General features: G+C 54.6%; 12 protein-coding genes across 12 annotated transcripts; 5 read left to right on the top strand and 7 right to left on the bottom strand.

The window, feature by feature from the left end:
- Positions 1–517: 517 nt before the first annotated feature.
- Positions 518–2,504, bottom strand: BDW47DRAFT_109952 (uncharacterized protein; the record flags this gene model as incomplete). The annotated part of the gene is made up of 5 exons (XM_024813599.1): positions 1,714–2,504; positions 1,599–1,655; positions 1,095–1,542; positions 929–1,024; positions 518–852 (listed from the first exon to the last, which is right to left on the bottom strand). The coding sequence occupies exons 1-5, from the start codon at positions 1,898–1,900 to the stop codon at positions 519–521; spliced, it is 1,122 nt and encodes a 373-aa protein (XP_024669682.1). The 5' UTR covers positions 1,901–2,504.
- A 790-nt stretch (positions 2,505–3,294) lies between these two features.
- On the top strand, positions 3,295–4,928 carry BDW47DRAFT_60046 (O-methyltransferase). Its single transcript, XM_024819396.1, has 5 exons — positions 3,295–3,588; positions 3,661–3,787; positions 3,843–3,966; positions 4,024–4,475; positions 4,542–4,928. Exons 1-5 carry the CDS (start codon positions 3,397–3,399, stop codon positions 4,853–4,855), a joined length of 1,209 nt encoding a protein of 402 aa, XP_024669681.1. The 5' UTR covers positions 3,295–3,396; the 3' UTR covers positions 4,856–4,928.
- A 136-nt stretch (positions 4,929–5,064) lies between these two features.
- BDW47DRAFT_109948 (pseudouridine synthase PUS2) lies at positions 5,065–7,262 on the top strand. Its single transcript, XM_024813598.1, has 4 exons — positions 5,065–5,361; positions 5,416–5,619; positions 5,727–6,935; positions 6,989–7,262. The coding sequence occupies exons 1-4, from the start codon at positions 5,276–5,278 to the stop codon at positions 7,218–7,220; spliced, it is 1,731 nt and encodes a 576-aa protein (XP_024669680.1). The 5' UTR covers positions 5,065–5,275; the 3' UTR covers positions 7,221–7,262.
- A 167-nt stretch (positions 7,263–7,429) lies between these two features.
- BDW47DRAFT_127891 (HVSL domain-containing protein) lies at positions 7,430–8,417 on the top strand (the record flags this gene model as incomplete). The annotated part of the gene is made up of 3 exons (XM_024816778.1): positions 7,430–7,676; positions 7,730–7,961; positions 8,033–8,417. The coding sequence occupies 3 exons, from the start codon at positions 7,430–7,432 to the stop codon at positions 8,415–8,417; spliced, it is 864 nt and encodes a 287-aa protein (XP_024669679.1).
- A 287-nt stretch (positions 8,418–8,704) lies between these two features.
- Positions 8,705–9,589, bottom strand: his3 (imidazoleglycerol-phosphate dehydratase HIS3). Its single transcript, XM_024819395.1, has 2 exons — positions 9,208–9,589; positions 8,705–9,139 (listed from the first exon to the last, which is right to left on the bottom strand). The coding sequence occupies exons 1-2, from the start codon at positions 9,518–9,520 to the stop codon at positions 8,724–8,726; spliced, it is 729 nt and encodes a 242-aa protein (XP_024669678.1). The 5' UTR covers positions 9,521–9,589; the 3' UTR covers positions 8,705–8,723.
- Positions 9,590–9,756: 167 nt separating this feature from the next.
- BDW47DRAFT_109944 (uncharacterized protein) lies at positions 9,757–10,443 on the top strand. The gene is made up of 2 exons (XM_024813597.1): positions 9,757–9,879; positions 9,991–10,443. Exons 1-2 carry the CDS (start codon positions 9,787–9,789, stop codon positions 10,372–10,374), a joined length of 477 nt encoding a protein of 158 aa, XP_024669677.1. The 5' UTR covers positions 9,757–9,786; the 3' UTR covers positions 10,375–10,443.
- On the bottom strand, positions 10,437–11,532 carry BDW47DRAFT_109942 (uncharacterized protein). Its single transcript, XM_024813596.1, has one exon. It carries the CDS (start codon positions 11,419–11,421, stop codon positions 10,954–10,956), a length of 468 nt encoding a protein of 155 aa, XP_024669676.1. The 5' UTR covers positions 11,422–11,532; the 3' UTR covers positions 10,437–10,953.
- A 421-nt stretch (positions 11,533–11,953) lies between these two features.
- On the bottom strand, positions 11,954–14,321 carry BDW47DRAFT_60014 (MICOS complex subunit MIC60). Its single transcript, XM_024819394.1, has 4 exons — positions 14,139–14,321; positions 13,922–14,033; positions 12,273–13,852; positions 11,954–12,195 (listed from the first exon to the last, which is right to left on the bottom strand). Exons 1-4 carry the CDS (start codon positions 14,250–14,252, stop codon positions 12,151–12,153), a joined length of 1,851 nt encoding a protein of 616 aa, XP_024669675.1. The 5' UTR covers positions 14,253–14,321; the 3' UTR covers positions 11,954–12,150.
- Positions 14,322–14,531: 210 nt separating this feature from the next.
- On the top strand, positions 14,532–17,118 carry grc3 (putative RNA processing protein Grc3; the record flags this gene model as incomplete). Its single annotated transcript, XM_024816777.1, has 4 exons — positions 14,532–14,568; positions 14,618–15,032; positions 15,091–15,529; positions 15,583–17,118. 4 exons carry the CDS (start codon positions 14,532–14,534, stop codon positions 17,116–17,118), a joined length of 2,427 nt encoding a protein of 808 aa, XP_024669674.1.
- Positions 17,119–18,441: 1,323 nt separating this feature from the next.
- On the bottom strand, positions 18,442–22,033 carry BDW47DRAFT_109936 (Fibronectin type III domain protein). Its single transcript, XM_024813595.1, has 3 exons — positions 21,843–22,033; positions 21,577–21,770; positions 18,442–21,500 (listed from the first exon to the last, which is right to left on the bottom strand). Exons 1-3 carry the CDS (start codon positions 21,971–21,973, stop codon positions 18,520–18,522), a joined length of 3,306 nt encoding a protein of 1,101 aa, XP_024669673.1. The 5' UTR covers positions 21,974–22,033; the 3' UTR covers positions 18,442–18,519.
- Positions 22,034–23,112: 1,079 nt separating this feature from the next.
- On the bottom strand, positions 23,113–25,563 carry fbx15 (F-box domain protein; the record flags this gene model as incomplete). Its single annotated transcript, XM_024817807.1, has 2 exons — positions 25,235–25,563; positions 23,113–24,933 (listed from the first exon to the last, which is right to left on the bottom strand). Exons 1-2 carry the CDS (start codon positions 25,394–25,396, stop codon positions 23,113–23,115), a joined length of 1,983 nt encoding a protein of 660 aa, XP_024669672.1. The 5' UTR covers positions 25,397–25,563.
- BDW47DRAFT_109934 (uncharacterized protein) lies at positions 24,832–25,914 on the bottom strand. The gene is made up of 2 exons (XM_024813594.1): positions 25,235–25,914; positions 24,832–24,933 (listed from the first exon to the last, which is right to left on the bottom strand). The coding sequence occupies exon 1, from the start codon at positions 25,892–25,894 to the stop codon at positions 25,460–25,462; it is 435 nt and encodes a 144-aa protein (XP_024669671.1). The 5' UTR covers positions 25,895–25,914; the 3' UTR covers positions 24,832–24,933; positions 25,235–25,459.
- Between the last annotated feature and the right edge of the window lie 898 nt (positions 25,915–26,812).

The following is a 26,812-nucleotide window of genomic DNA, read 5'->3' as shown; positions in this document are numbered from 1 at the left end:
TGTCCATCTCGATCTTAGCGACCGACGAGTAGCTATACTTATGCTCAAGTAGCTGCAGGAGTTGTCCAAGGATACCGGACGAGCTGATCCGATACTGTTGTCAGATTATGTCTTTTTTAGATAATAACGCATGACGCTTCATGACTAGCAGAGTGATCCACAAGTAGAATAAATTAAGATCAGACGTAGAGAGGGGAAATAATCCAGGGTGGGCTCTCCATCTTATATGGAGGAAAAGGACAGGGAGACGAACAAACCCCGCGTGGCTGACTGGCCTGGTGGAAAATCCCTCGTCTCTTCTTCACACTTTCTGGACCATCACTTCTACTCGCATGATTACAGTTAAGCTGGCTGTATCTTTTGGGATTGAAGTGGAACAATTCTATTCAAATATTAATTAAATATGATTGATGATTAATAAGTATATATATAACCGAACTCAAAACGGCAGGATCCATAAAATTGACCCATCCTAAGAGACCAGAAAGAACCAGAGCTTAAAAGAACAAAAGAAATTATTATACTCGAGGCGGATTGTCCTTCTCATAACTCACCTCTAAGTCTGTCGATTTGACAATCGTACGGTCTACCCCGTCAGACTCAGAGTTATCACCGTCCTGAGGGATAGCGCTCTCCACATCCCCCTCCGGCCCACCCTGCAGCGTCCGCTGACTGTCCAGCTCGGTGATATGGTTCCACGACCGGCTGACCTTCTTCCGCGAGGACTTCGGGAGATCTCGGCTATCGGGTTCGGCGCTCATATCTCGGGCGCTGAAAATGCGGGTGCGGATGAGGAGGGGACGGAGGGCGGGGAGCGAGGCGCAGATGATGCCGACGTTGATTTCGACCATGCTAGGGGATGTTTAGCATGTATCTTGAGATGTGGGGTGAGAGTGGACGGGGGATGAATGCGTGAGACTGAACGTACCACCATTTGGCGAGGGTCACTTTGAACCAGGTGAAGTCGTTGCTGTTGATAAAGGGCATCATTGTCACGACTCGGATGATGGCGACGACGCACGCGCTGTGGGTGATCACCGACGAGGGTTAGCCACGGGTTTACTACTTCTGAGATGCCTCGGGGAAGAGCCTACAAAGAACCCATGGCGAAGAGGAACATCAGCAGCAGCTTCTGCTTGAAGGTGGCCTGCAAGTTCCAGCACAGTCTGATGGGCAGGACCAAGGCCATCAGGTCCGAAAGGATATTGAAAGCCGCGTTGGCATAGACGAAATCAAACTGGTTGATGCACTTGGCGTCCGCCAAGAGGGTGACGTCCCAGGTAGCGGCGATGGGTCGGCATGGCAGGGTGAAGATGAGGAGGCTGACCAGGGTATAGATAGCGACGAAGGCGATGATGCCATAGGTGATTTGGCGGAAGCGCTTTTCGGGACTGAGACGCAGGTAGAAGACTAGGATGGCTGTCTTGACGAACCACACCCCGAGGGCGTAGATGTCCTCTTCGACGAGATCATACTGCTTGAAGGGGGTTAACGTGTCTAGGTGCAAGTCCCAGATGTGGACCCCGTAGCCGTTTCTGATGTCTGGTACAGTTCAGTCAGCTTTTGTGGTGTCAATGGAAGAGGGCGGAGGTCTTTACTGATGATACTCAGGACTGTGAAGATCCAGGCACATATCTGGCCACCAATACATAACCCTAGACGAACTCAACGTCAGTCCCATGTGCCGACTATCCAACCGCTGACAGCACTTACAGTCATCGAGACCGACTGCTCGCAATATCACAGCACGGGTATAAAGGCGACCCATCAAGGTCAGAGTCGCGGTCATACATAGGGCAATACTGATCGAGTAGATCTCATATTCAGAGCCCTCAGGATTGTCGAAATTGGGGGTCACCCCCGGCGGGGGCGGTGCTGCTGGGGTTTTGCTCAAGTCCATGATCAGAGTCCCAAATCAGATTGCAGAGATTCAGATAGGAGGTAGGTGATGGTATCCCGTGGACCAGAGGCAATCTTATATGAGCATGGATGGCTCTGTATCTACTCCGCATTGCCTCCATTCTTCCTATAGTCCTTGGACTTTGCTTTTTCAATCCGCGTTCGTACCTATCGAGGGCAGACCATATGCTATCCGTGAATATCCTACATCAAAGTCTCTAGTCCAAACGGATGTGGAAGATTTGTCCCGAAACGCAGCTCTGACCAGTGGCCACACTCGGTGGTGACACGTTCAAATTTGATATCGCATCATCTCCCCCTCGAAAACCAGTCAGAAAATTGCCTTCTTCCCGAAAGTTCCTGCGCTCGAGTGGTCGGCGTTCTGGGGGGTGAGCATCGTGACAAATCGAGGTGGCGTCGGTACTATTTGTATGACAGCTCAATAATGCAAGGGAGAGGCGTGTTTATCATCTGTCTCCCCTGACTCGCGACGTGCAGTGAGATGTCTATTTTTGTGACAAACAGCCGTTCCCTTGGGAATGCTGAAGGAATATTGCTTGATTCTATGTTGGCGAGAGACCCCGCTTGTCCGAGCGTGACATGGTGTATACGAAGTAAGTGATAAAGTCTTTGGATCAGCTGTGGCGAGCTGGTACTAAACCAAGTAGGCTATGATAATCAATCAGGATCCACCCCCCTGCCGATTTAGTCTGGTTTGATCTAAAGTTGACCAGGGGGGTTCTTCACGAATGCCCAGACTTGTTGGATTACGGAGTCCAATGCATAATGGAGTACGGGGTACTCCTCCGACCCGTAGACGCATCATGCAGAGACCAGATCACAGAGCGTTCGGACATGCGGGGCGAAATGTCAGGAACGCATAGAGTTCAACCGACTTCTGCCTGTGGGTAGTGGGCCAATTATTGAACTCTACAGGGGGAACCGTCCGATCGGGGCCACTGGCCAAGACGGTGGGTCATCGTATCGAAAAGGCTGGGATGCTCATTGCTTAGTGGACAACCCCATTGTCACATTGTGCGCACAAGCCACACACTGAACGAGCCAACAGCATTCGTCGGGGAAGCTTTGCGGACTGTCCCGGCGTTGTTCGTCGCCAACCCAAATGGGGAAAAGGATTCACGGTTTCCTTGCGCGTCCAGTCTCACTATCGATGCAATCGGTGACTTAGCCGGGGTGCAGTGGGCCTGGGTTGACGTTGACGAGCCCATCAGAAACGGCACACCGGTCGAAAATGTGTTTGAACCGCGAGCGCACAGACAGGAGACGGATGGACTACTTGGTCCTCATTTGCCTCCGTTGCGGTATGATCATCCTTCGAGTCTGAGTTGATCGGGGAGGAACTAAGCCCCTGCCCCCTCTTTTAGGCACCTAGACTGGGTCCGCGCTTGATCTAGGTATAAAGGTGAAACGTCCTGATGTGTCCCCTCAAGTCCTGCACGCGAGCGCAGCCTTTTCATCTGTATTGATCGTGACATCATGGGTAGTATCGGACCAGTTGACATCCTCCAAGATGAGCTCGATCGAGTTCTCCTCGCGGTGCAAAGGCACCAAGCCGAGTTATCAAATGCAGCCAACTTTAACGCACGGTACAGCCTAATGGCCAAAGCAAACAACCTGCTTCAGACTATCCGCGGCCCGGCGGACATGGTCTTTGCCAACTTCGAGGATGTGAGCTCGGTTTCCGACATTGACCCTAGTTCTAGCCCACGTCCGTCATACTGACCATGATGCGGGAAACAGGCCTCAAAGATGGGGGCGATTCGATCTTTGCTCGAAGGCGGAGTACTCCAAGCCATGCCGACGGGTGGTAAGAGCATCTCAGCCGACGAGCTTGCCTTGAAGACCGGTGTGGATAAAGCACTGATTGGTACTGTACCCGACACGCCTACGCTAAGATAATCCCACGAACTGACTGTGAACAGTGCGACTCATGCGGGCGGTTACCCCCGTCGGTCCTGTCCGGGAAACAGGAGAGGAGCAGTACGCCCACACGCCCTTCTCGGAGATTTATTTGGCGCCACAGATGCAAGCCGTGTATAATATGATGTGCGCATGGGTATTCTCTTCCGATGGTGTCTATATCCGCTAAAATCCATCTTCTAGGGCCGATGAATTCATCCCCAGCATGCTCCGCAATTACGATTGGCAGAAACAGAACGGCTGGAAGCACCGGTACACCTTGCACAACAACCCATACACAACGACCATGAACTGCCAGGGTGAAACGATGTTTGAGCATATTTCCAAATTTCCAGACCGGTTTACTCGCTTCAACGATGCGATGCAGGGGGCGGATTCGTCTCTAATGACCGTTGACCTTTACCCCTTCGGAAGGGAATTGGGCAAACTCGCCAGCGACGACACCGTCACCCTGGTTGACGTCGGTGGTGGGCGCGGCCACATCACTCGGCAAATCAAGGAGACCTTCCCAGGCCTCAAGGGCCGATTCATCCTCCAGGATAAGCCCAGTGTGATTGAGGATAACGGGAAGGAAATCAAGTCTCATGGCATCGAAGCAATGGGGCATGACTTTTTCAATCCGCAACCAGTCAAGGGTATGCTGCCTTAGTTCACTCTTCTCCGCTCCCCACCCCCCTCGCTGATCTCTACTCTTCCCGCAGGAGCTCTGGCCTACTACATCCGGCGCTGCCTGCACGACTGGCCCGATGAGCCCGAGGCGCGAACGATCCTGTCCAACCTAGCGGGCGCCATGGATCGCGAAAAATCCCGAGTGCTGATCACCGAGTTCATCGTGCCCGCAGAAGGCGGGACTATGTTCCATGCCTGGATGGACCACACCATGATGACGTTTGGCGGCATCGAACGCACCGAGAAAGACTGGGCGAACCTACTCGATCGCTCGGGATTGCAAATGGTCAAAGTATGGCGATTGCCTGGTGTACCCACGGCGGTAATCGAGGCACGACTGAAGTAATTATCCAAACAACGTCTGTAGATATAGGTTGCTCTGCTGAATATTATTCGTGAATGTACAAAAGATGGAGTAGTTGATATCAATGCCTCAGGCGTAATTCCCTGCCTCAGTCTAACCGCATCTGTCACTAGCGCGGTCTGCCCATGAAATCGCCCGCTGGAAAAAAAAAACCTCCATTAATAGTTTCAAGAGCGCTTTCCTTATGGTTTCCCTCGCCACATCTCTACCCCGTCTATCTTTTTTTATGCATAGCCGGGTTATTCGTCGCTCTATACCTAGGCTATCGTCTTTTTACACGAATCGAGTGCCCGTGCGCCAGATACCCCCGACCGCATTCTTTAACCCGACGAGGTCGTTCGCATCCACCTCCGGATCGTTACAGCACTGGGAGCCCCCAAGCCTCGAAACACTACCGTTGCAATGGATAATAAACAAGGGAGAGGCGGCGGACAGAGAGATGCTAGTGGAAAGCGTAAAGCTAGAGATATGGGCCGAAAGGAGTGGAGGTATGTTGAACGTGCTGGTATACGACCGTGATCGGCCATCGCTCACCAAGCAAGTCGGCTCCACACAGACAAGCGTGCGCGCAACGATAAACAGGCAGAGAAGAATCGGCGCAAGATAGAGAATGGGGAGGAGGTCAAGGCTCCTGTCTATGCGACGCATTTTTCCCAGGAGGATATCGATCAGGAGCAGAGACGGCCGAAGAAGAAGGTTGCTGTGCTGTTGGGGTATTCGGGGACGGGGTATAAGGGGATGCAGTTGTATGTCTATGATTCCTTTTGTTCTTTCTGCCAGTCCCTTGGTGCTGGTTAGGTTGGGGTTGAATGGTGCGGGGTATGTGGAAGACCGCGGTGCTAACGTTGGACAGGAGTGAAACCGAGAAGACGATCGAGGGAGAGCTCTTCACTGCGTTTGTGGCGGCCGGTGCTATCTCCAAGGCGAATGCGGCGGACCCGAAGAAGTCCTCGCTGGTGCGGTGTGCGCGTACGGACAAGGGTGTCCACGCTGCGGGCAACATTGTCTCCTTGAAGTTGATCGTTGAGGACGAGGACATTGTTCAGAAGATCAACGACAAGCTCAGCGCGCAGATCCGGGTCTGGGACATTCTTCCCACCAGCAAGTCCTTCAGCAGCTACCAGTTGTGCGACTCCCGTGTATACGAATACCTGATCCCGAGTCATTGCTTCCTGCCGCCTCATCCCAGCACGTACCTCGGGAAGAAGATCACCGAGGTCGCGGAGAAGGAAGGGGACCTTGAGGCGTATCGCGCCAGACAGGAGGAGGTTGCTGGCTTTTGGGACGAAGTCGATGAGAAGCACGTAAAACCGATCTTGGAGGGTGTTCCGGAGGACATTCGCGCACTTGTCGAGAAGGCGCTGTACTTTGACGAAGACAAGGGCCCTAAGAATGAGGATGAGCAGCAGACGGAGGGGGCGGAAAACAAAGACGAGGCGGCTCCAGCTGCCACTGAAACAGCCCCGGCTGATGCTGCCTCCGAAGCGGACGAAGCCCTCAGACGCCAGATCATTGACGTCGTGAAACAGGTCAAGGCTGTTTATATCACCGCGAAACGGGCGTACCGCATTCCCGAGTCCCGTCGGGCTCGGATCCAAGCGGCACTTGATCAGTACGTTGGGACGAAGAACTTCTGGAACTTCACTATCCAGAAGATGTTCAAGGACCCCTCTGCCAAGCGCTTCATCAAGTCTTTCAAGATGCACCCCGAGCCTATCATCATCAACGGCACTGAGTGGCTCAGCCTCAAGGTGCACGGCCAAAGCTTCATGATGCACCAGATCCGCAAGATGGTCGCCATGGCGGCGATGGTGGTGCGATGCGGCAGTGATCCTTCGCGCATCGCGGAAACGTACGGCCCCACAAAGATCGCCATCCCCAAGGCGCCTGGACTAGGCCTGTTGCTGGAGCGCCCGGTGTTCGAAATGTACAACAAGCGGCAAGATACGATCGGTAACGGGAAGCAAAGCATCGACTTTGACCGATATAACAAGGAAATCGACGAATTCAAGCAACGCGAGATCTACGATCGGATATTCCGCGAGGAAGAGCAACTCAATGCGTCAGTTGATTCATTCATTTTTTCTAAGTCTTATGCAGCTAACGATTTTCCAGCTTCTCCTCTTTCTTCAACCACATCGACCACTTCCCGCAGGAAGAGTTCCTGTACGTCACGTCCGGTGGTATTGGCGCTGCCAGACCTGCGCTGGCGCCAGGTGCTGCGCCGCAGGCCGCCGAGGCTGGTGAGGGCAAGACAGACCGCAAGTCCCAGCGAGAAGCGCTGGCTGAGGTGGAGGAGGAATCAGAAGACGAGACACTTCCCAACAACGGTGAGGAAGGCGGGTGATCCTAGCACATGGAATAGACGTATATAACGAATTGAGATTCAAATGCCATGTTCCCTTTACAAGATTAAGCCCATTTATATAGACTGTCTCATTGAAGATAGTAGACGCCTGAATTTAGTGGCATCCGTAATACAAGTTACCCGCCTCAGGCTGTACATCCACCCACCACATTCTCTCTCCCATCATTCTCTATAACTTCAGAAATACCATGGCCCTGGTAGAATACTCCGACTCGGAATCAGAATCATCAGCAGAACCAAGTCCCCCACCCCCGGCCAAAAAGGCCCGAAAGAACACCACCCCCTCAGACATCCCCCCCTTACCAGCGGCATTCCACGACCTGTACGCGACGAGCACTCGCGTCAGCGTCAGCGACGATCCCAGTCTCCACGGAGGGCGCAAGAGAGCTATTCCGCATGTTGAAGGGAACTGGCCAACCCATCTGTATCTAGAATGTAAAGTTCCTGCCCCATTTACTAGTTACAGACCCACTAACACGGAAGTACAGGGTATCCAAGTAATGAAGAGTTCGCCTTGCTGAGCGACACGATCAGTCAAATGAGAGCTCAGCTGGGCAAGGCCAGCCCAGAGCCGGAAATACACAGTCTGCTGCGGAGCGACCTCGGCGTTAGACTTCCTCTTCATATTAGTCTCTCACGGCCGGTCGTGCTCCGCACCGAACAGCGGCAATCGTTTACGACGGCGTTCCAAACGGCCATTCGAAAGTCGAATATTGAAGCGTATGCTCCAAGTCTCCTTATAGTGAGCGCTCCTTATAGCGAGCGAAGAGTTATTAACGACATACCACCAGCGTGACAACCACCGTCGAAACCCTAGACTGCGTCTCCAACTTCGAAAAAACGCGCTGGTTCTACGTCCTACGCGTGAACAGACCCGCAGACGATAGCTTGAACCGCTTGCTTGGACTATCGAATCGCTCTCTGGCGCTGTTCGATCAGCCGCCATTATATGCGAAATCGACGGACGTCGACAGAAAGCAAGTGTCGGGTCATCCGTCTGGCGATTACTCTCGTTGTTTTCATATCTCTTTGGCGTGGAGTTTGACGGAACCGTCTCTGGAGGCGAGGGAGCGAATCGCGTCGATGGATTTACGGAGTCTTGGTGATCTTGATATTCGGTTTGATTGTGTTAAGGCGAAGATTGGGAATCAGATTTCGAGTATTCCGCTTTCTTAGGGGTTGGTTGATGTGAACTTGACTGGCTACGAGTATACCATGATTTGATATCCGAAGAGCTCTTCTTTTCTTTTCTTTTAATTTTTTTTATTTTTTATTTTTATTTTTTGGTTCTTGAGTTTTTGCTGAATGCATTTCTATGCAGATAATTTGAGCATAGGACAACTCCAATCCCCAGGCAAATCACTAGCTGTCCGTCAAACATTAGAATTACACCACAAGAAACCGGTGATATCAAGTCTATTGATTATTCAAACGTCATAACGTCGTCTTCTGATACAAAAATGAAAACCGATCATATCTATTTTATAACACGCCCTTGGTGCTCACAACGTCTCCAGCCCCAACCTCACCAGCCACCCTCCTCGTGCACGCAGCACGGATAGCCACAGCCAAAGCCTTGAAAGCGCTCTCCGCACGGTGGTGGTCATTATCGCCGTAGGTGCACCCCACATGGAGGGTGACGCCAGCCGCCTGGGCAAAGCTCTGCAACCCGTGGGTGATCATCTCGGTGCTCAGATCGCCGATCTTCTCGCGGCGGAAACCCAGGTTGATGACGGCCCAGGGACGGCTGGAGAGATCGATGACCGCCCACGAGAGCGCCTCGTCGAGCGGCGCATCGCCACGGCCAAAGCGCGCCAGGGACTGGCGGGCACCGAGGGCCTCGGTGAAAGCGGCGCCGACGGCGAGGAAGGTATCTTCGGCTGTGTGGTGGTCGTCGACTATGGCACGCACGACACATTAGAAAGTGGCATTCCAAACAACACCGGTAACTGTTATGACTACTTACTGAAGAGGTCGCCCTTGGCGCGGACCGCCAGACTCATGCCGGAATGCTTCGCCAGCGCATGCAGCATGTGATCGAGGAAACCAATGCCCGTGCTCACGGTGATCTGCTGGGTCGCAGTGAACTGGGTCGCATGGGCGGCCTCCTTGATAGGAACAACGCCCTGTTTGGCAGCCTCTGCGTCCTTGGGGTCTTCGGGGAAATGCTCCGAGGCCTCAAAGGGAGGAAGAACCCCGCCGTCCAGGGAGAGCGAGACCTGAATTTTGGTCTCGTTGGTGACGCGGGACAGGGACGCGGTTCGAGCGGCGAGCGGCATTGTGGCGGGAGTGGTGGATTTTGTTCGAATTGACCGGTTATAGAGGAATGGGGCGAGGGAGGAGTGAATGGCGAACGATATCTCGGGGATTTGATATTTGAGGCCGCGGGGAAACCTGGTGGTATCGCTCGTATCGGTATTACCGGGCGGGAGAAATGGTTGATCCGGGTATCTCCGAATCTGCCAATCCGCGTCATCCGATCTACTTCAACTCCATCTTGACCAGGATACTTATCTTTCCCTCTCCAGTACAGTCTATCATAACAATGCCTGCTCCATCGTGGGACAGGAAGGACATTGATCCACCGGATCAGGTCACATCCGAAGCCGTGACGGGGTTTCTGGCAGGCGCCTTCCGGGTATGTGCATATCGGCCTCCAGATAGATGAACGAACTCAGCCCATCGTTACGGGATGAAGAGGCACCATAGAGGTCTTCAAAGAACCTCAAAATACTAATATATTATACAGTTTGGCTCTGTCTCCATCCTCGCACATATGATCATGATCCTCCCCCATCCGTTCCGATTCTCTTCCCCTGCATCACCTCCGACCCCATCAGACCCGTCGCAAAAGGCCCACGCGCCCCCTCGAGTGTCACCTTTCTCAAAAGAGCGCTTGCGATCGAAATTCTTCTACCAGCCGCTGGAAGGCTTCTCCGAGTGGCTGTCTCCGGCATCCCGCGTCTACCGGGGCCTTACCCCGCAGTTCAAAGTGTTCCTCCAGATCGCTGTCATGACGCTGGGCGGATGTGTTTACGCGGAAAGGAGGGTTGATCAGTACATCAAGCTCGTGAGGAAGGTTAAGCGAGCGGAGCGGAGGGAGGCCGAAGCGGCGGCTCGGTTCGTGGAGTAGAGTGACTGATATGGTATGGTATGTTTTTGTAGATATTTCTTTTCTCTGTACATAGGTAGTGAACGTTAGCGACAATTTGGTATCTGCTTTTGACGTTTTGCATTACTGGATTGCTATTGGTAGTCTGTACTAATGAGTTGTAGGTGTGTTGTATATCTCTTGAGGGCCTGCCTAACCAAGTCCGGAGTCGTTTAGACTCCTATCAATTCCACTTCCTAGAACGATACTACGATAGAGACGGTTTCTACCATACGACTGAGTCCTCTGGCTACGTACGTTGATTAGTCCAGAGTTTATCTTGGACAAAACTACCAATCTACACACTCAAGGTACATCAACGGGAACAACGGTCTATTCTGAATAACAGAATCATCAGGAAGACACTCACCATATACCAATTCCCATCTACTTCTCATCCTTCGCAGAATACACAATCGACGCTCTTCACATCTGGACAGGATCAGTCAGGTAGCCAGCCCGCACTAATCCAACCCCATCATCGCTGCGAAGTCAGGAAATGGATCATCACACCCCTTAAAAGTCAGCTCAACAGTCTCCGAAACGCCAAAACACCCTCCACTAAACCTCACGTGCATAAGGCCCAGGCTCAGGACGCACCTCCTTATCCCCCACCCACGAATCAGGAAACAGAGGGGCCCCGTTGTCACCACGCAGGTCAAGATACAAAAACACAGTTGTCGCGATCTCCGCGTACGGCGTCCGCTCATCCACAAGCGTCGTGACGAGATGGCCCAGCGGCGCGTCATTGTCGTAAACCGCTCTGTGCAGCAACTGGCCTATCTTGACGGCTGTCATGCCTGCCTTGGCGTACGAGACTAACGTCGCGGGCAACATGTAGACCTGGTCCCGGTCCATGGCGAGCGGGCCGGAAGGAAACTCGAGCTCGGTTTGGTCACCGTCGCCGCTCTCCCGGCGGATGAACGCATCGGACCGCTTTAGCTCCGGGGGCGGTCTATTGAGAATCCTGTTGTGCCTCGTGTTACTTGGCTCTTGGGGATGATCGGTGTCAGTATCACGGTTAGCCATGGTGATGGAATGAGTGGAGAGTCAACCCTGTTAGTATAGTCAGGGATCTGCAAAAAGGATATCAGTATGTATATCGGGAAAAGAAATGCTAGGGAGTAGTCTGGATAGAACCTCAACTGTAAATCAGAATAGCAACTAAAGTAAGGAATTCGCCAACCCTTTTATACTTCCCCTAGCACCGCACAGTTATTCGTCTTCAGTCACAATCCAAACAAGGAGGATGCATATATCACAAAGGACAGGTGGGAGAGATAAGGGTATGTAACACAACAGATCATTCAACGAGCATTGTTTTTCCTTCACAGGGGGATTGTCTCAATTCTGTCAATCAAGTGATGGATAATGGAACGGGGATGTGTGTGGGCTTCGGTTCTGGGGATCATGAGGAATTCAATGGCTTGGACGGGGATTGTGATACCCCAGGGATTGTGGATCCAAGGATAGATAGAGGAAGACGTAGTCTTGATAGAAGAGAACACCCATAACCTCTATAGAATAAAGGAAATAATACTCTGTCTCACTTATTACGCGTTATAATATCTCATATACAAGCCCCGACATCCTAGATAACTATCTGACGATCAAAGAACAAAGAAAAATCTAGAATTGGGTCTAGCGACGCAACGGTAAAAAAGAACACATCTAGAGATACAGGTCCTGGAGGCAGGGGGGAAGAACAAAGGTTACAGGAGACAAAAGAAAATGCTGAATTTCATTTGAAGGGATTTTTTACTCAACTCGCAGGCACTGGAGGCGAGCTTCGGTCTCGATTACCTGTTCAGCATGAGTTAGTATCAAAAGTCATATGTCTGATTTCGTTAAGGACGAAAAGAGGGGAGGGGAATAAATACCTCCAAAGCTTGCTGCACTTCCAACACCTTCCGCACATCACCCAGCCAATCCTTGCTCAGGATCTTGGCCCACCCCTTCAGGCTGTTCATCTCCCGGGCGGCGTCGTCCAGGCGGCCCTGCTCGAGCAGGGTCTCGGTGCGGCTGAGGACGCTCTCGACGTCGTCGCTGCCGGTGACGGCGTCCCGCTTGAACATGACCTTGCTCAGGACCATGCTGGCGGCGTGGCTGGCGATACCGGCATCCTCGGGCAGCAAGCTGGCCTTGCGGACCTCGTCGGCCACGCGGCGGAAGCGGTCGACGATCATCGGGGTCGAGGGGATGCCGCGCTGGTAGGCAGCAGGGTTGATGGAGGCGATGGCGGCCTCGACGACAGGGTCCTCGGCGGCCAGCTCCTTGACGGCGACCAACTCGCGGATGAAGGGGCGGGGCACGGGGGAGCGCTCGAGGACGGTGCGGACGGCGTCGACGGCGACCTGAAGCTGCTGGGTCTTGAGGTTGGTGTCAATGACGGCGCTCCAGCCGGTGGTGAGCTTCTCCAGCTCGGCGACGTCCTCGGACAGCTGGGTGAGCTGGCTGAGACGGCCCTCGCGCTCGCGCTCGACGAGACCCTGGACATCGTGCAGGTACTTGCGGTTGAGCTCGATGGCCTGCTCGACCAGCTCGTTCTTGAGGCGCTGCTCAGCGACCTCCTGGGCACGGTGCAGCTCGGTCTGGACCTTGTCGAGGTAGGCCCGGGACAGCTTCTCGCGCTCAATCTCGAACTCCTCGCGGTACTGGGCGACGTCGTGGGCGCGGGCCTCGTCGAAGCGGCGGATCAGCTCGCGGGCAGACTCGTCGAAGGTGGCGTGGGCCTGGTGGATCTCGTCCTGAGCGGCGCGGCGGGCCTCATCCCGGACGGCGACGATCTTGTCGCCGATGAGCTGCAGCTCCTCCTTGGCCTTGGTGATGGAGCCGGCGTACTTGCCGGCGTTCTCGTCGGCGCTGATGACGGTGATGATGTCATTGAAGGTCTTGACCAGCTCCTGCACGATCGCCTCGTCACCCTCCTTGACCTGCGAGAAGTCCAGCGGGGTCACAGCGGGGGCGGCCGGTTTGGAGGTGGCCTCCTTGGCGGCGTGGTCGGATTTGGCCTGCTGCACGGCGGTGGTCTTGCTGGCCGGGGAAGCGGCCTCGGGCTTGATCTGGGCCTCACCGGCCTGTTCGGCCTTGGCGGCACTCATGTGGGGGCCCTTCTGGGAGACATCGCTGCCGGCGTCATCGACGGAGAGCTTGGAGGACAGACCGCTCCTGCCGGGGATGGTGATCTGGTTGCCTTCCTCCTTGGGGGGCGAGACGATGCGGTTCTGGGTGGTCAGGGTGTTGGGGAATCGGCGGTAGAAGTCCCGTTCCTCGAAGTAGAGCACGGTCTCCTCGCCATAGGGGATGTATTCGGTGAAGAAGTCGTGGAAGTTGTCGGACTTGAGGGCGAGGAAAACACCACCGCCGTAGGCGAGGCCGGAGGTGAGGATCAGGTAGAGCAGGAAGCGCCTAAAGCGGCCGGACTTGCGGACGGGGGCGGGAGGCGGAGGGGGGGGGACACCTAGACAATCGTTTAGTGGGCCATTGACGTTTGGAATTGCGTCCATCGACATCACAGGGGCGATCGTACCTTGCTCCGTGGCAGGCTTGAAGACGGTCTCCGGGGGAATTGGGGAGTCGGAAGAGGGGGAGGCCGGGGTCGGGGCGCTGGGGGGAGGCGGTCTCGCATCGGCGAAGTATCTCTAAACGATCATTAGCTACATAATTCTCCAACAATGACCATGGAAGTAGATAGAAGGGGGAAAAGGAAAGCAAAGAAAGGACATAGACTGATGTCATCGTCATACCTGACCGGATAGTCGGCTACTGGCGCCAGCTCTGGAGAGCCATTGCGAGGCAGACCGTTGACGAACAGAGGTCAGCAACAATTGGCGACCCGGGGCCACAGATGAGCGCAGCATGAGGGGCTATCTGGTCAAACGGGGGAGGTGAGGGGAGGAGGGAGATGGAGTGGAGAGGGGAGAGAGAGAGAGAGAGAGAGAGAACGGATGATGCTTTTGGTTTTCCTTCTTCGTTCTCACGATTCTCTCCGATCGGCTTCACCGCCTTGGCTGTGGCTGGTACCTCGACTGCACCGCCACACCTCGGCTTGCGATAAAAAAAAAATCATGAAAACTGATAAGGGAATAACTTCATCTTCACTTCTGTATACCCCACGGTCTTGGAAAGAAAGAGACCAAATGGTGAAACGAAAGGCGGAGAAGCAGCAAGCCGCTGGTATGTACCTCTTGTCCCTCCAATTCGGCAATAAGTCTAACTCAAGTAGCTCCCCTCAGCGCGGTGGCAGCCCGCAAGGCTCGACAGCAACAGGCTCAAGCTCAGGCCCTGGCCGCAGAGAAACCCTCCCAGGTCGATTCGATTCCAGAACCTCCGTCTAAGAAGCCGCGACATGAACCGGAGAGTCAGGAGCAGGAGACTCCCGCCAAATCGCCCCGCAATGACAACCCCCCGCTGCGACGATCGTCGAGACGCAGCGATGCCATAGACCGTCGCGAGAGCGTCGAGAGGAAAGAGACGAAGAAGGTCGAGGTCGCGCAGGAGTCGCTCGACCGTCAGATTCAAAAGGAGATTGAGGATCAGGTCCCGTCGGACTCGGATATGAGTGAACCGGAAGCAGTCGAAGAAGACACCAGGATGGACCCCATCGCTGCTCCAGACGAAGAATCGGAGGAAGAGGCTGGGTAATCTTCCCTCGTTCTATTGGGAAAAAAATTCAGAAGCGCCTACTGACCGATTTAGTTATGAATCGCCGGCGGAGTTCCCCGTGCAGGTCCAGGAGTTCCCGCTCTCCAAAACGCGCCTGAACAAGTCCAACGTCGTGTACAGTGACGAGGAGACGCTGTGCGTGCGCATCAAGGAGAAGATGAGTCTGGTCTTGGTGGGACAGTACGATCTCTGGGTCAAGCGCGGTCTCGTCAGTCTGATGGGCGCAAAGCTGCACCCCTCACCCCAGGTCTACCGAGTCTACGCCCCCTCGACCCATTCGCTCCCCGTCATCAAATGCGTCGCCGGAGTGGACGGGGTCGCCGAAGTCGAGATCAAGTCCTGCAGCACGGGCATCACGCGCCTGGGGGATCTCTCGCCCCTGTACCAGTGCGTCTGGAACGGCAAGAAGACGCCGGCGGACAAATTCACGCTGAAACAGGCCCCGTCGTCGTGCCGAAGATCATTCTCCGTGGTATGTTTCAATCCCAGGCCTCCTTCACATGAAGCTTGCACTAACCCGCCCAGTTGAATACATCCGCGGACGATTCCCTCAAGCGCCATCTGCGGCCGCTACATCTCGAGAAGCAGTGGAGCGCCGCCATCAAATCCCTCTCCCAGCGCGGCGGGCGACTCCGCACTCTCGTCTGCGGCCCCAAAGGATCGGGGAAATCGACCTTTAGCCGCTACCTCCTCAACCACCTCCTCAGCCCCGCGCCCCAGACCGAGACCAACTACTGCAACACGGACGGTGTCGCCTTCCTCGACCTGGACCCTGGGCAGCCCGAGTTCTCACCCATGGGACAGGTCTCGCTGACGCACGTCCGTGCCCCGGTTTTCGGACCGCCCTTCACCCACCCCTCCCTGGACGGCTCGCGCCAGGGCACCATCGTCCGCGCGCATCATATCGGGGCCACCTCCCCCCGGGAAGACCCCGATCACTACATGCTTTCCGCCGTCGACCTGATGGACCGTTACCACGCCCTCCTCGCCAGCTACCCCCAATGCCCGCTGATCATCAACTACCCAGGCTGGATCTTCGGCCTCGGCCTCGAGGTCGCGACCTGGCTGATCCGCACGCTGGGTCTCTCCGACGTCGTCTACATGAGCGAAAAGGGCCCCGGCGAAGTCGTCGAGCCTCTCGCGCAAGCCGCCCACCACGCCGCCATCCGCCTCACCACGCTCCCCTCCCAGCCCACCGACTTCGTCAGCCGATCCAGCGCCCAACTCCGCGCCATGCAAATGCAGTCCTATTTCCACATGGACCGCCCCGACCCGCTCGCCACCCCTCTCTGGTCCGCGACGCCCCTCGCCCGCACGCGCCCCTTCCGCGTCCGCTACGCCGGCCCCACCCCAGGCATCCGCGGCATCATGGTCCTAGGCTCCGCAATCCAGCCAGACATCCTCCACGAGGTCCTCGACGGATCCATCGTCTCGATCGTGGCCCTCGAATCTCCTACCCCGATCCTAGGACATTCCTCCTCCACATCCTCCTCCGACCCCGACTCCGAATCCCCCGCCACCCCGCTCGACACCCTCATCACACGCGCCCCCACAACCAACCTCCCCTACCTCTTCTCCGGCTCCGGCAGCACCAACCCGCCGGACCCAAAAACCACCCGCAGCCTAGGCCTAGCCCTCATCCGCTCCATCAATCCCAACACGCAGCACCTCGAGCTCATCACCCCCATCCCACCCCGCCAGATCCAAGCTGCCCTTACCGACGGTGAAAGTCACGGTATAATCCTCGTGCGCGGCACCCTGGATAACCCCAACTGGGCCCTCAGCGAAGAGTACCACTCCGCACGGGCGGCCCAAAAGCGCCATCGTGACCAGACCAGCGACAATCAGGCATCCAAACCAAGCAGCCAAGAACAAGAGAAGGAAGACCAAACATCAGCCCTCTTGAACCACCGCATCCGTCAAGCCAGCAACGTCCCCTGGATGAAGGTCATCGAGGACCACAGTCGCTGGCGGAGGGAGCAGCAGCAGCGGGGGTCTGCGCATTTGTGGAAGTTGAAGAAGAAGGCTTACCCGGGGAGTGAGAGTGAGGGGGAGTGGTAGGTTGATTTATGTTCGTATATATTTAGTGTGTATTCTACCTGGATTAGGATATCCTTGGGTTGGTGTATATCTACGTACCAATACATATATATATATATATATATCTCCGGCTTTGGCTTTGGTCCAGGTTCACAGATATACTATGAGGACTCTCTTGTTTTCAATAGAGTTAACCTTGTGAGGCTTCTCCGGAGTGGGAATCTAGGATTACTAGTTCGGAGTATATTGTTGATAGAGAGAGAGAGAGAGAGAGAGTTGCATTATACTTGATTTTATCTCCGTTTCCGGGATCCTTCCGAGACACTGACGGCCGAAGGGCCTGAATAGAGCCGGTCAGCTCGCATCAGTAATATGGTCATGGGTATGTAATAGTCTTGGATACTTGGTATAGGAATAAGAGAGCAGTGATACTAGCAGGTTATCTAAGCCTCTCTACACAGGGCCGAAACTGTGTCCCTAAGTCTATCTTAGCTTTAAAGGCCTAGAATTAACTATAGAAAGAGAGATATAGCCTGCCAGACATGTCTGAAGTTTTGGTATTACACATATTTCATATAAAAGATGTCGTTATTTTGACAAGATTGAGATCTTATAATATATGACCATAATCTTGAGATCTTTTTTAGAGAAGAGTTTGTCTGGGTATAGTGACAGAAGTATCCGTGACTTATAGCTTTAAGAATATCTAATAAGTCTGACTCTAGATATATGACACCTATAGTTGTTTAGAATTCTTAGAGACTTTGAACAAGCCTATAGATATACATATATTAGGTCGAGTACCCGGGATAAGAGATTTCTCGCTGTATAAGCTTATTTGGCAAGGGGTAGTCCTATATAAGACCCCTAAGTATGTAGCTAGGGAGAACCCCTAGGCATGTAGCTAGGAAGAACCCGTAGGTATGTAGCTAGAAAAGAAGATTTTCAGGGGTATTACTAGTCCCCTGGTAATATTAAGAGATATAAGTATCCCCTCCAGGGATGCTGGTCGCGCTCGTTTCAACAGTTTCGAAGGAGGAGACGTGTAGAGACAGGCGTCTGCGAGGTTGAAAAAGGGTGCAAAGGAGGAGACGTGTAGAGACGGGCGTCTGCGAGGTTGAAAAAGGGTGCCAGTATATTGTTGATATAATGTAATATACATCATTGTCGTATCTTACTAGGCAATTTTTATTGCACACAGATGCGATTATAATAGAACGAGGTATGAATAGAATGAGATCTACTGCTGATGTGTGTATGTAAGAATGTATAACTGAATTGACTACGTCAACGAGGGTATGTAGTCAAGGGTATAGATATAGATAGGTATAAGTATAGATAATTGCATCCGATAACACCCCAACCGATCTACTCCAACAGGCAACAACCAAATCACCACATATTCCAGACCGTCCATATCCATCAAGCAGTGCCCTCCTCCGGGATCTCATCATCACCCACCTCACTCGCGCGCTCGCTAGGCCGCTCGCTCGTCTCGCTGACGGCCTTCTCGGACCGGCGCGACTTGCGACTGAAGAAACCCAGGCTGCTGCGGGACGACTTGTCCGCCGAGAGAATGCTGGAGACAGTGCTATCCACGCTCTTGGCGAGCTGCGCTTCGCCGTTCGTGTCGCCGTCGTCGCCGTGTACGGATTCGCTCTTCTTGGAGAATAGCCCCGACCGGTCCTTCCAGGAGCTGAATTTCCCTGAGCTCCCCTTGCGCGTGATCTTGCGGATGAAAGACTCCTTTGAGCTGCTGTTGTCGGCGGATGCGGCGGATGGCATTCGCTCGAGTGATTCGTATGAGTCGCCTGCGAAGTTGGATAGTGATCGGGAATCCCGAGAGACGCGGGAATCACAGGGTGAGCCGTCCATGGACATGTTGAAAGGGCCTTCCAGGTCTCGGTCCGTGGGATCTTCGTGCTCCTTGCCCTGGCCGGACTTGAAGACTGCATTGAAGGTGGGTGCTGCGGGGTTCAATCTCGGGGTCATTGGTCGATGTGAAGACGACGGCCGGGTCCCAATGGGCGCCTGCAAAGGCCGTCCCTGGCGCTCGTAGGAAGAATCCTGGAGGAAATCCGGTTCGCCCGTCAGTGTGAGGGGGAGATGGCCGGACGAGCCGTACTGGGTCGACGGTCGACGCGATTGGACCCTAGACCAGGTGGATGGCGAGGCCCAGTCAAAGCCCAAGGGACTCCGGTGTTCAGGCTTTTCTGCCGACGGCCAGCCGAAATGCCGATTGTCCGTGGATGGGTGGGGGAGTTGGTTATCGAATGAGAACGTGGAGGACGGACGGGGAGACAGCGAGCCTCGTCGCACGGTCCCGAGAATCGACGATGGGTCGATAGGGTCATGTCTTGGGCTGAATTGATTGTATCCAGTGCTGAGGTCCGAGTGATCTCCGGACTTAGCCAAGCCGTTTCCACCGCCGAAACCGAACCGGCTGGGAGAGAAAATACTGGTGATTGCGGCCCGTCGGGACGGCGCGTGGTCGGACGAGCTATCGGCCGTGACACCGGCCGTGTTGCTCCGAGGGAATAACGACATAGGGTTGGCCCAGTTGCCAGTGTGACTCAATCGCCGGCGTCGGGCACCGATCGGATCCATTTCGTCCAAGTTCCGCGGGAAGGACTGGCTCTGCCCGGCTTTCAAGGTGCCCAGCAAAGGGGGCTCGTCAGCAAGTGTCTTGCCACGCGGCCGATGAAAGCCAAAGAGACCCGACAGTCGCCGCGACGCGCTCTTCGGGGCCTCTTCCGCATCGGGAAAATTAGCAGGCTGAGAATCCGTCTCCTGACGGGGGTTTTCGTGTGGACTCGGAAACACACTTCCGGGTCGACTACCAGAAGAGACCGGGGATGGTGGACCGTGCGGGAAGCCGTCCGGAAAGCCGTCTGGCGGAATTTGTTGCTGCTCATAGCTCGAGAATCGAGGACGAATCACCGGGCGGGGAAGCTCGGGCGATTCCTCATCCCCAAGAAGATCGGATGGGAGGAGCGCGTCTGCCCGAGGGCTCATTTGGGGGTTGTAACCGAAAGAGACTTCGGACTCGGCTCCGCGAATAGTCTCTGCCTGGCCAGACAGATCCGGGAGAGTCATCCCATTGTTGATGTTGAAGAATGCCGAACTGGGCGCAAACGTAGGCGAGCTCGTGGTCGGGGGATTGTAGGCGATGCTACCCGAGAACGACGGCTCCATGGTAGCAAAGTTCATAGGCGAGGAGACGTTACTGGCGAGCGAGCTGCGATGGCGACGGGGGCGAATAGTTGCTGTGTTGGACAGATCGAGATCCAGGGCTGGCAAGGCGAAGGGACCGGTGCTGCCGGGTCTCTGGGTGGTGAGCCACTTCAGACGCTCCTGCGCTTCGTGGTACTGCTGTTGAGCCTGTGCGTGCAGGTTCACCAGTGTGGCATATCGTGCATGCAGACTGCTCAATTTCATCTCCCACTGCCGGGCTCGTTCGTTGTCGATGCGATCCAGCTCCCTTCCATCCTCGCTATCCGGCGCCTGGGTGGTCTTCCTCTCGTCTTCGAGCTTCTTCACGCGTCCACCCTTATCCTGAATCTCGTCGTCGATAACCTTCATTTCCATCTGCTCCTTAGCAATCTTCTCCTGGACTTCCTCCAACCGGTTTTTCTTCTCTTCTTCCACTCGGGTCTTCTCCTCCCTTGCCTGCGCAACGTCATTGGCCATCCGCTCCATCTGCTCTCGCCATCGAATGATATCGTTCTTCCGTTTCTTGCGCTCGGATTCCTTGCGTTGCAACAGTCTCTCGCGTTTGACCTTTTCACTTTGCACGCTGCGATTGACGCTCTCCAACTTGTACACCTGCTTCTTCAAGTCCCCGCTCGCCTCGTCCTTTTCCTTGACACGCTTCCGTAGATCGTCCCGTTGTTTCTCCAGATCTTTGAGAAGAGCAACGTGCTCTTCGTCCTCGTCGCCAGTTTGCTTCTCCACCGCTTCATTCTCGTGCTGCAGTTGCTTCAATCGGTCGGCAAGCCTCTCCAAGTTTCCATCGCGGTCGTTGCTTGCCTCACTCCGTTGCAGTTCTTCGACATTCGTCGTACCGTGGGAAGAATCGGCGCCACTCGCGGGGGATTGTTTGCGCCCGGCCGACGACCGCTTATTCGGCACTTGACCTCCACTATGTTCACGGGACATCACCGGGGCTGACGGAGTCGGAAGTCCAGCCGTCGAGCGGGGAATGGAAGCACGGATCGTAGGGTTACCGACGGCGGCATTCTGCTGAGCGGACGACAGGGAAATGGATTTCGTCCGTACATGGATGATAGCACTGGGAGTCTGGAAATTGGCCGCGCTCACGGACAGAACGCAAATATGATAGATACTTCCGGGGACCAGATTCAATATCTCAACAGCGGTCTCTGCCCGTTTCGACTCACCCACTTTATCCATTCGTTAGCCTGGACAGTCCCGCAGGGTCGAAACCCAGAGACGGTTGGGGCCAGTCCTTCAACGTACCTTTGGCGCCATTCACCTGGATTATATGCTTATGAATAGAATTATGAAACTCGGGCTGTTTCCAAGCGATCCGAATCTCACGAGCGGTGATCTCTTCCAGGGTGACCTCCGGCGGCGGGGGGATATCCAAGCCCAACTTTTCGACCAAAAGATCATTGGGGGTCTGGCATACCTGCCACGCACGGTAGAGTAGCCTTGTAAGTAAGCACATGCATTAGCTTATTCCAATCCAAATCAATATAGATAAAGACCCAGGTATAACTCACCAGATAAGGGCCCACAAAATGGAGACAGCGAGGAATAGAGCCATGACGCCTCGTACCCTGACACGGGGGACTACGGTCGGGTAGGCGTCGAAGGAAAGATACAACGGCTCATACATCCCCGCGTCTAGCATCCATGAAGACGGGGATGAGTGAGGAGAGAAGAGTGGGGGGAATGACAAGGGTGAGAGAATGGGGAGAGAGGGAGAAAGAAACGAGGTTTGAAGATCGAAACGCAAATGGAGCGAACTAAGGACGGTCCGCGGAACTTGCCTGATTGGGTGGGTCGGTCATGTGACTTAGTGCTGACTCAGGACCCTATCTTACTTCCTCATCGGGCAAGTTTCTCTTCTCTCCGCTCCTGTCACTCCTCGCACCTAGTCAATGGAGATCACCGGTTATGACCGTGGGGGCTCTTGCGCTGAATATTACATCAGGCGGGTCTTCTCGAGTGATAGTTACTTTACGGTTTGTCCGAACTGCAGATGTATGTTGATCTTGAACATCATGGAGTAATAGGTGATGCCCACCATCACCTGGGCATATCAACACCTCGCACGGCATTTACGAGTCAAATAAATAGAAGAAAACCAAGAACATGGGTAGATCCACCTTCTACCTAGCAGATCTTGTCCCCTAAGAACCCATGGTTCAATGGAGAAGTCGCCTACGAACTATACCAGAGTCAGCGGGTCGGAGAGGCCTCTGATCAGCCTAGAACCACGGAGAGGCGAAGATGACAGTGTGGCGTTAACAGTCAGTAAGCGCTGACGAAGTCTCGGCGCTGGGAGGGACTTATGGCGATAGACAGGGACGCCAACTAATCCTTACGCCGAATCGAAGGCACAACCACCGAAGCAGCATGACTCAGACCGCTGCTGCCTCGGAGCTCCATCACTCCAACTAGACCAGCCCAGCCATACTTCTCTTGGATGACCAAAGGACGGCATGTGGGGAAGAGAAGCCGGTGGGAATCCATCCGGTGGGGTTGGGAACCTGTTCGTCCTTTACGCATAACCCATTGAGACCGAGGGAAAGATACGAGGGTACTTACGGTGCGTGCCGATCCAACCTCATCTATGAGGCTGCATTCGGGGGGGGGGAGAAGAGAAAAGCGGGGGTTATTAATTATTTTGTATCATGTCTCGTATTCGGATGTTCTAGGTGATGGATTCCTAGCCTCGAGGACCGAACGAAGCCAGCCCGGCGGTCCGCCCCCTCCCCCCCACCCACGAAGCAAGGCTAGAGCTTCGTACCCAGAGTCCACACTAGCTCAGCGAAGCCAATAGCCACGCCCAACACGAAGGTACATCGCCGGCTCTTCTCGGACAGATGGCATCGCCTGGTTTGTCCGTCGCCGGTTGACCGGGGGACAAGGGTGTGTCATGGGGGCATCGGACAAGTCGCCGATCTTGGGACGTTCGAGTTCAACGGCCACCGAACGTCCGTCAGAAGCCAGGGGCCCCGTCAGGTCCAGACGCTTCAGGCCCGGTAACCGCAGAGATGGGTCGAAGTTGAGGAGCACAATTGCCTGATCGCCGGGGGTCAGCCCGTCCTGGTCGACGGAATACACGAGGGAACGTTCATCGGCCATGGCGTGGACCCTGCCGGTGCGACGGCCGGGACACAGGAGCTGGTCCAGCTCCGGAGGGGCGTGGTCGGGGGGCCAGAGACTGGTCCCTCGGGAGACGAAGCGCTCATCACTGTCGTCGACGCTCCGGCCATCGGGGTCCACGATCTCCGGCCGGAAGAGCAGGCCCGGTTCCCCTTCCTGGCCGTCGGCGTCGATGGGAGATTTCCGTTTCCGGGAGACGACGCGCAAGCGCAAACGGTCGCGGGGCACCAGGCTGCTGGCGCATGGGGGCCGCGGGTCGTTGACCAGGTCGACGAAGGACGATGTGGAGGGGTTGTAGGTGCGAAACTTGGTTTTGGCGAGGATAAAGTCGCGGCGGCCGCAGGGATCGTCGTCGCTCTCCACGGGATACTCTTGGTGATAGTTCCGGCGCAACCGTTTGCGTGGGGGCTCGTACGTAGGTTTGTTGGATGAACTGATGGTCCGGGCCAGGGGCTCGTCAGGGAGGGGGGCGGGCGTCGAATGGGCGGGCGAGTAGGACCTGGGCTGTTTGCCTTGCAGGATTTCGGCAGGCGACGGGAGAGGCTGTGCGTAGTAGGTGCGGGTATTTGCACTGCCCCCATCGAGCCACTCGCGGCGGCACTCCAATATGGTCAGGCGGTTGGTCGCCTCGTCATGCCGGAGGGTCAGGTCTGACCACGAGTCGTTGATCGGACCCTCCCGGTGCTGGCGACGCCACGTACTGTTGGGTCTCACCGACGATCCTGCACGACCGTCGGGGGCCAGACAAATCCACATGTACAGTGACGTCCAGTCGACCTCCTCCTCCTCGAAGTCGATGAGCGTCGACACGGCGTAGAGATGGTCTTCATGCACGTCGAAGCAGACGGTCTGGCCGATCTCGGTGCCGGCAAAATTGTGCAGCACCACCGTGTGCGGGGCGGGGTCAGGACCGGTGTCCAGACTCACGCAGTCCACGGACCACTGCGGATACCCGTGGTATCCCAAGGCCGAGTGCGTGCCATAGTAGAGGTAGGAGCGGTTGTTGCGGACGAAGAGGCGCCGGGTCGACTGCAGCTGGATCCGGAGGCGCAACCTGCCGGATCTCGCGCATTGCTTTCGGGGCCGCATGTCGACTGCGAGGAGCCAGGCCTCCTCGCGGTCCACGACCTCGGCCATGAAGGAGAGGATGCCATGGCTGTAGTGAAGTAAGGAGATGGACACGGCGTTTTTGGCGGGGTCGCAGCCGGGAAGGGCGCGGGACAAGACGGTGTAGATGTTGAGGACCTGCTCGACTCGACTGGCGCCGTGGACGTCCAAGCTGCGGATTTCATCCTCGAAGATGTAACATAAGGAGCCACCACCGTAGAGGAAGGCGCTGCCGTAGCCTAGGATGGAGGCGGAGTAGGGCTGGGCCGTGGCGAAGGATTCTTTTACATCAAAGAGACGACCGACGGCATTGCGATAGCCCTTGCTGGAGCGAACAGCCCGTTGCCCTTCCTTGGTGTAACGCAAGTTCTTCTGACACAGGAGTTAGTTTGTTTCATTCAATGGTGCCATGACTGCTGCGTAATGATGATTCTGGTGATGATCATATTAATAACGTAGAAGATAGACGATAGAGAGGAAAGTGAAGATAATGATAATAATGAAATAATAATAAATAAAGGTAAGAGTAAAAATCAAAGAATGGAAAAAATAAAAAATAAAAAATAAATAAATAAAAAAATAAATAAATTAGGGAAAGAAAAGATCAAATCGAGTAAAATGAAATAGAGTAAAGAGCTGCGGCACAGTAGGGGGGAGAAGAAGGGGGATATACTTCAATAATCTTGCGGGCAATCGACTCATTCCGCAGCAAGTCGTGCAGGGCACCATTGACACGGCTCAGATGGATCAAGTCTTGGCAATCCAGCGTGGAGGCGATTTGATAGAAGACATCATATGGGACAGTGTCCAGATTCGTGGTGGTCATCTCTAACATGACCGTGGACGAGCCGGATGGGTCTCCCAACCATCGGAAGGGCAGGGGTAAGAAGCGATCAAATTAGATGGGACACCTGATGGTAAACCTAATGATGGAAAAGGGACAACAGCGACCACAGCCAGATGGAGCAGCAAACGACAAGGGCAGTGGCAGATTCATGAGGCTCATTTGTGACTTCACCGATACTTTGGTGGATGGGGCTCCAGACCAGGTCTCGACCAGCCGCTGGGCTGTGGGTGGTCTTTTATTATTTGCGTCCCTGAGCCTCATCGTAAGAATGCTGATGCGGCTCTGGGTGGTTCCAAGATTGGAAAACCCGAAGAGCTTGCCGGATGCATGATGAGCTTGGGAGAGAGGGGGGCGGCACAGCGAATCCGCAGACGAAAGCAAGCCACCAAAGGTCCGCATTGATAGTTGATCCCAAAGACGCGATCGGCAGACGTTTGAGAGGCGAGATGAGAAGGAAGGGAGGAGAAGGTTTGGGAAGAGCCTCATGATTCCACGACCACCGAAAACAGAGTGGGCCCCCAATTTCAGCCAGGAACTGTGACTAGGGGTGGCCCAGCACTATAATCATCATCATCATCCACCAGAAAAGGAACAATCCATGGGACCCCACGAGAGTTGGAAGTGGATACCAGTCGTGTTACAGGTGGGTCGTATGGAATCCAATAGCTGACCCCAGATCGCCGTGGCCAATCTGCGATGAGAGGGGGGCAAATACACCGCTATCAACAGGGGTCACGACCATTGCGGCTCATCTGAGTCTTCTCAATCATTTTCTAGATTGTTGTGGCGGGAAGGAAGAATTGGATTAGACCAGAGTGAGTAAAGTGGAGCTGAAAGAATGATTAGTCCGAGTTTTGACTCCGACTTCACTCGCGAAATTCCCGCAGGCTGCAGGCCCCGTGACCTCCTCTGATTCTAGTCCAATTCTAGTCTTATCTTGCACATAAGAACACTAGGAGATGATTCGAGCCTTGTCGAGACATGCAATCACTTCAGACCAATTCTATAAATATCCCCTCACCGGATCTTGACCGACACTGCATGGAAGATGAAGAAAAATGATGCATCCGAATCCCTCAGGCACCCAGGCGGCTGATCCCGCCGGGCCTGATTTGGATCCGGATTTTTGCCAGTTGGCTCCTACAAATGGGTCGATATAATCAAGAATATTCAACTTCAACTTGAAGTAGGTAGAGGCAATACTCCGCAAAGCTATCTAGAATGAGGCGGCCTCGTCATCTACAGGGACCTATCCAGAACGCCACCGATGATCATCTGGCATTGGAGTCAATACTCAAGGAATCCCTCCATGAGGAAGCACAAGCAATCTCACCACAGCCAATGGTGACAGGACGAAGATGACCTTCAGTCGAAAGGATCTGACAAAAGTTGAGACTAACCCCG

This window comes from Aspergillus candidus (genome assembly GCF_002847045.1).
Source record: "Aspergillus candidus strain CBS 102.13 unplaced genomic scaffold BDW47scaffold_43, whole genome shotgun sequence".
NCBI classification, from domain to species: domain Eukaryota; kingdom Fungi; phylum Ascomycota; class Eurotiomycetes; order Eurotiales; family Aspergillaceae; genus Aspergillus; species Aspergillus candidus.
The sequence above is the reverse complement of the archived record's forward strand: the minus strand, read 5'-3'. Positions and strand labels throughout refer to the sequence as shown.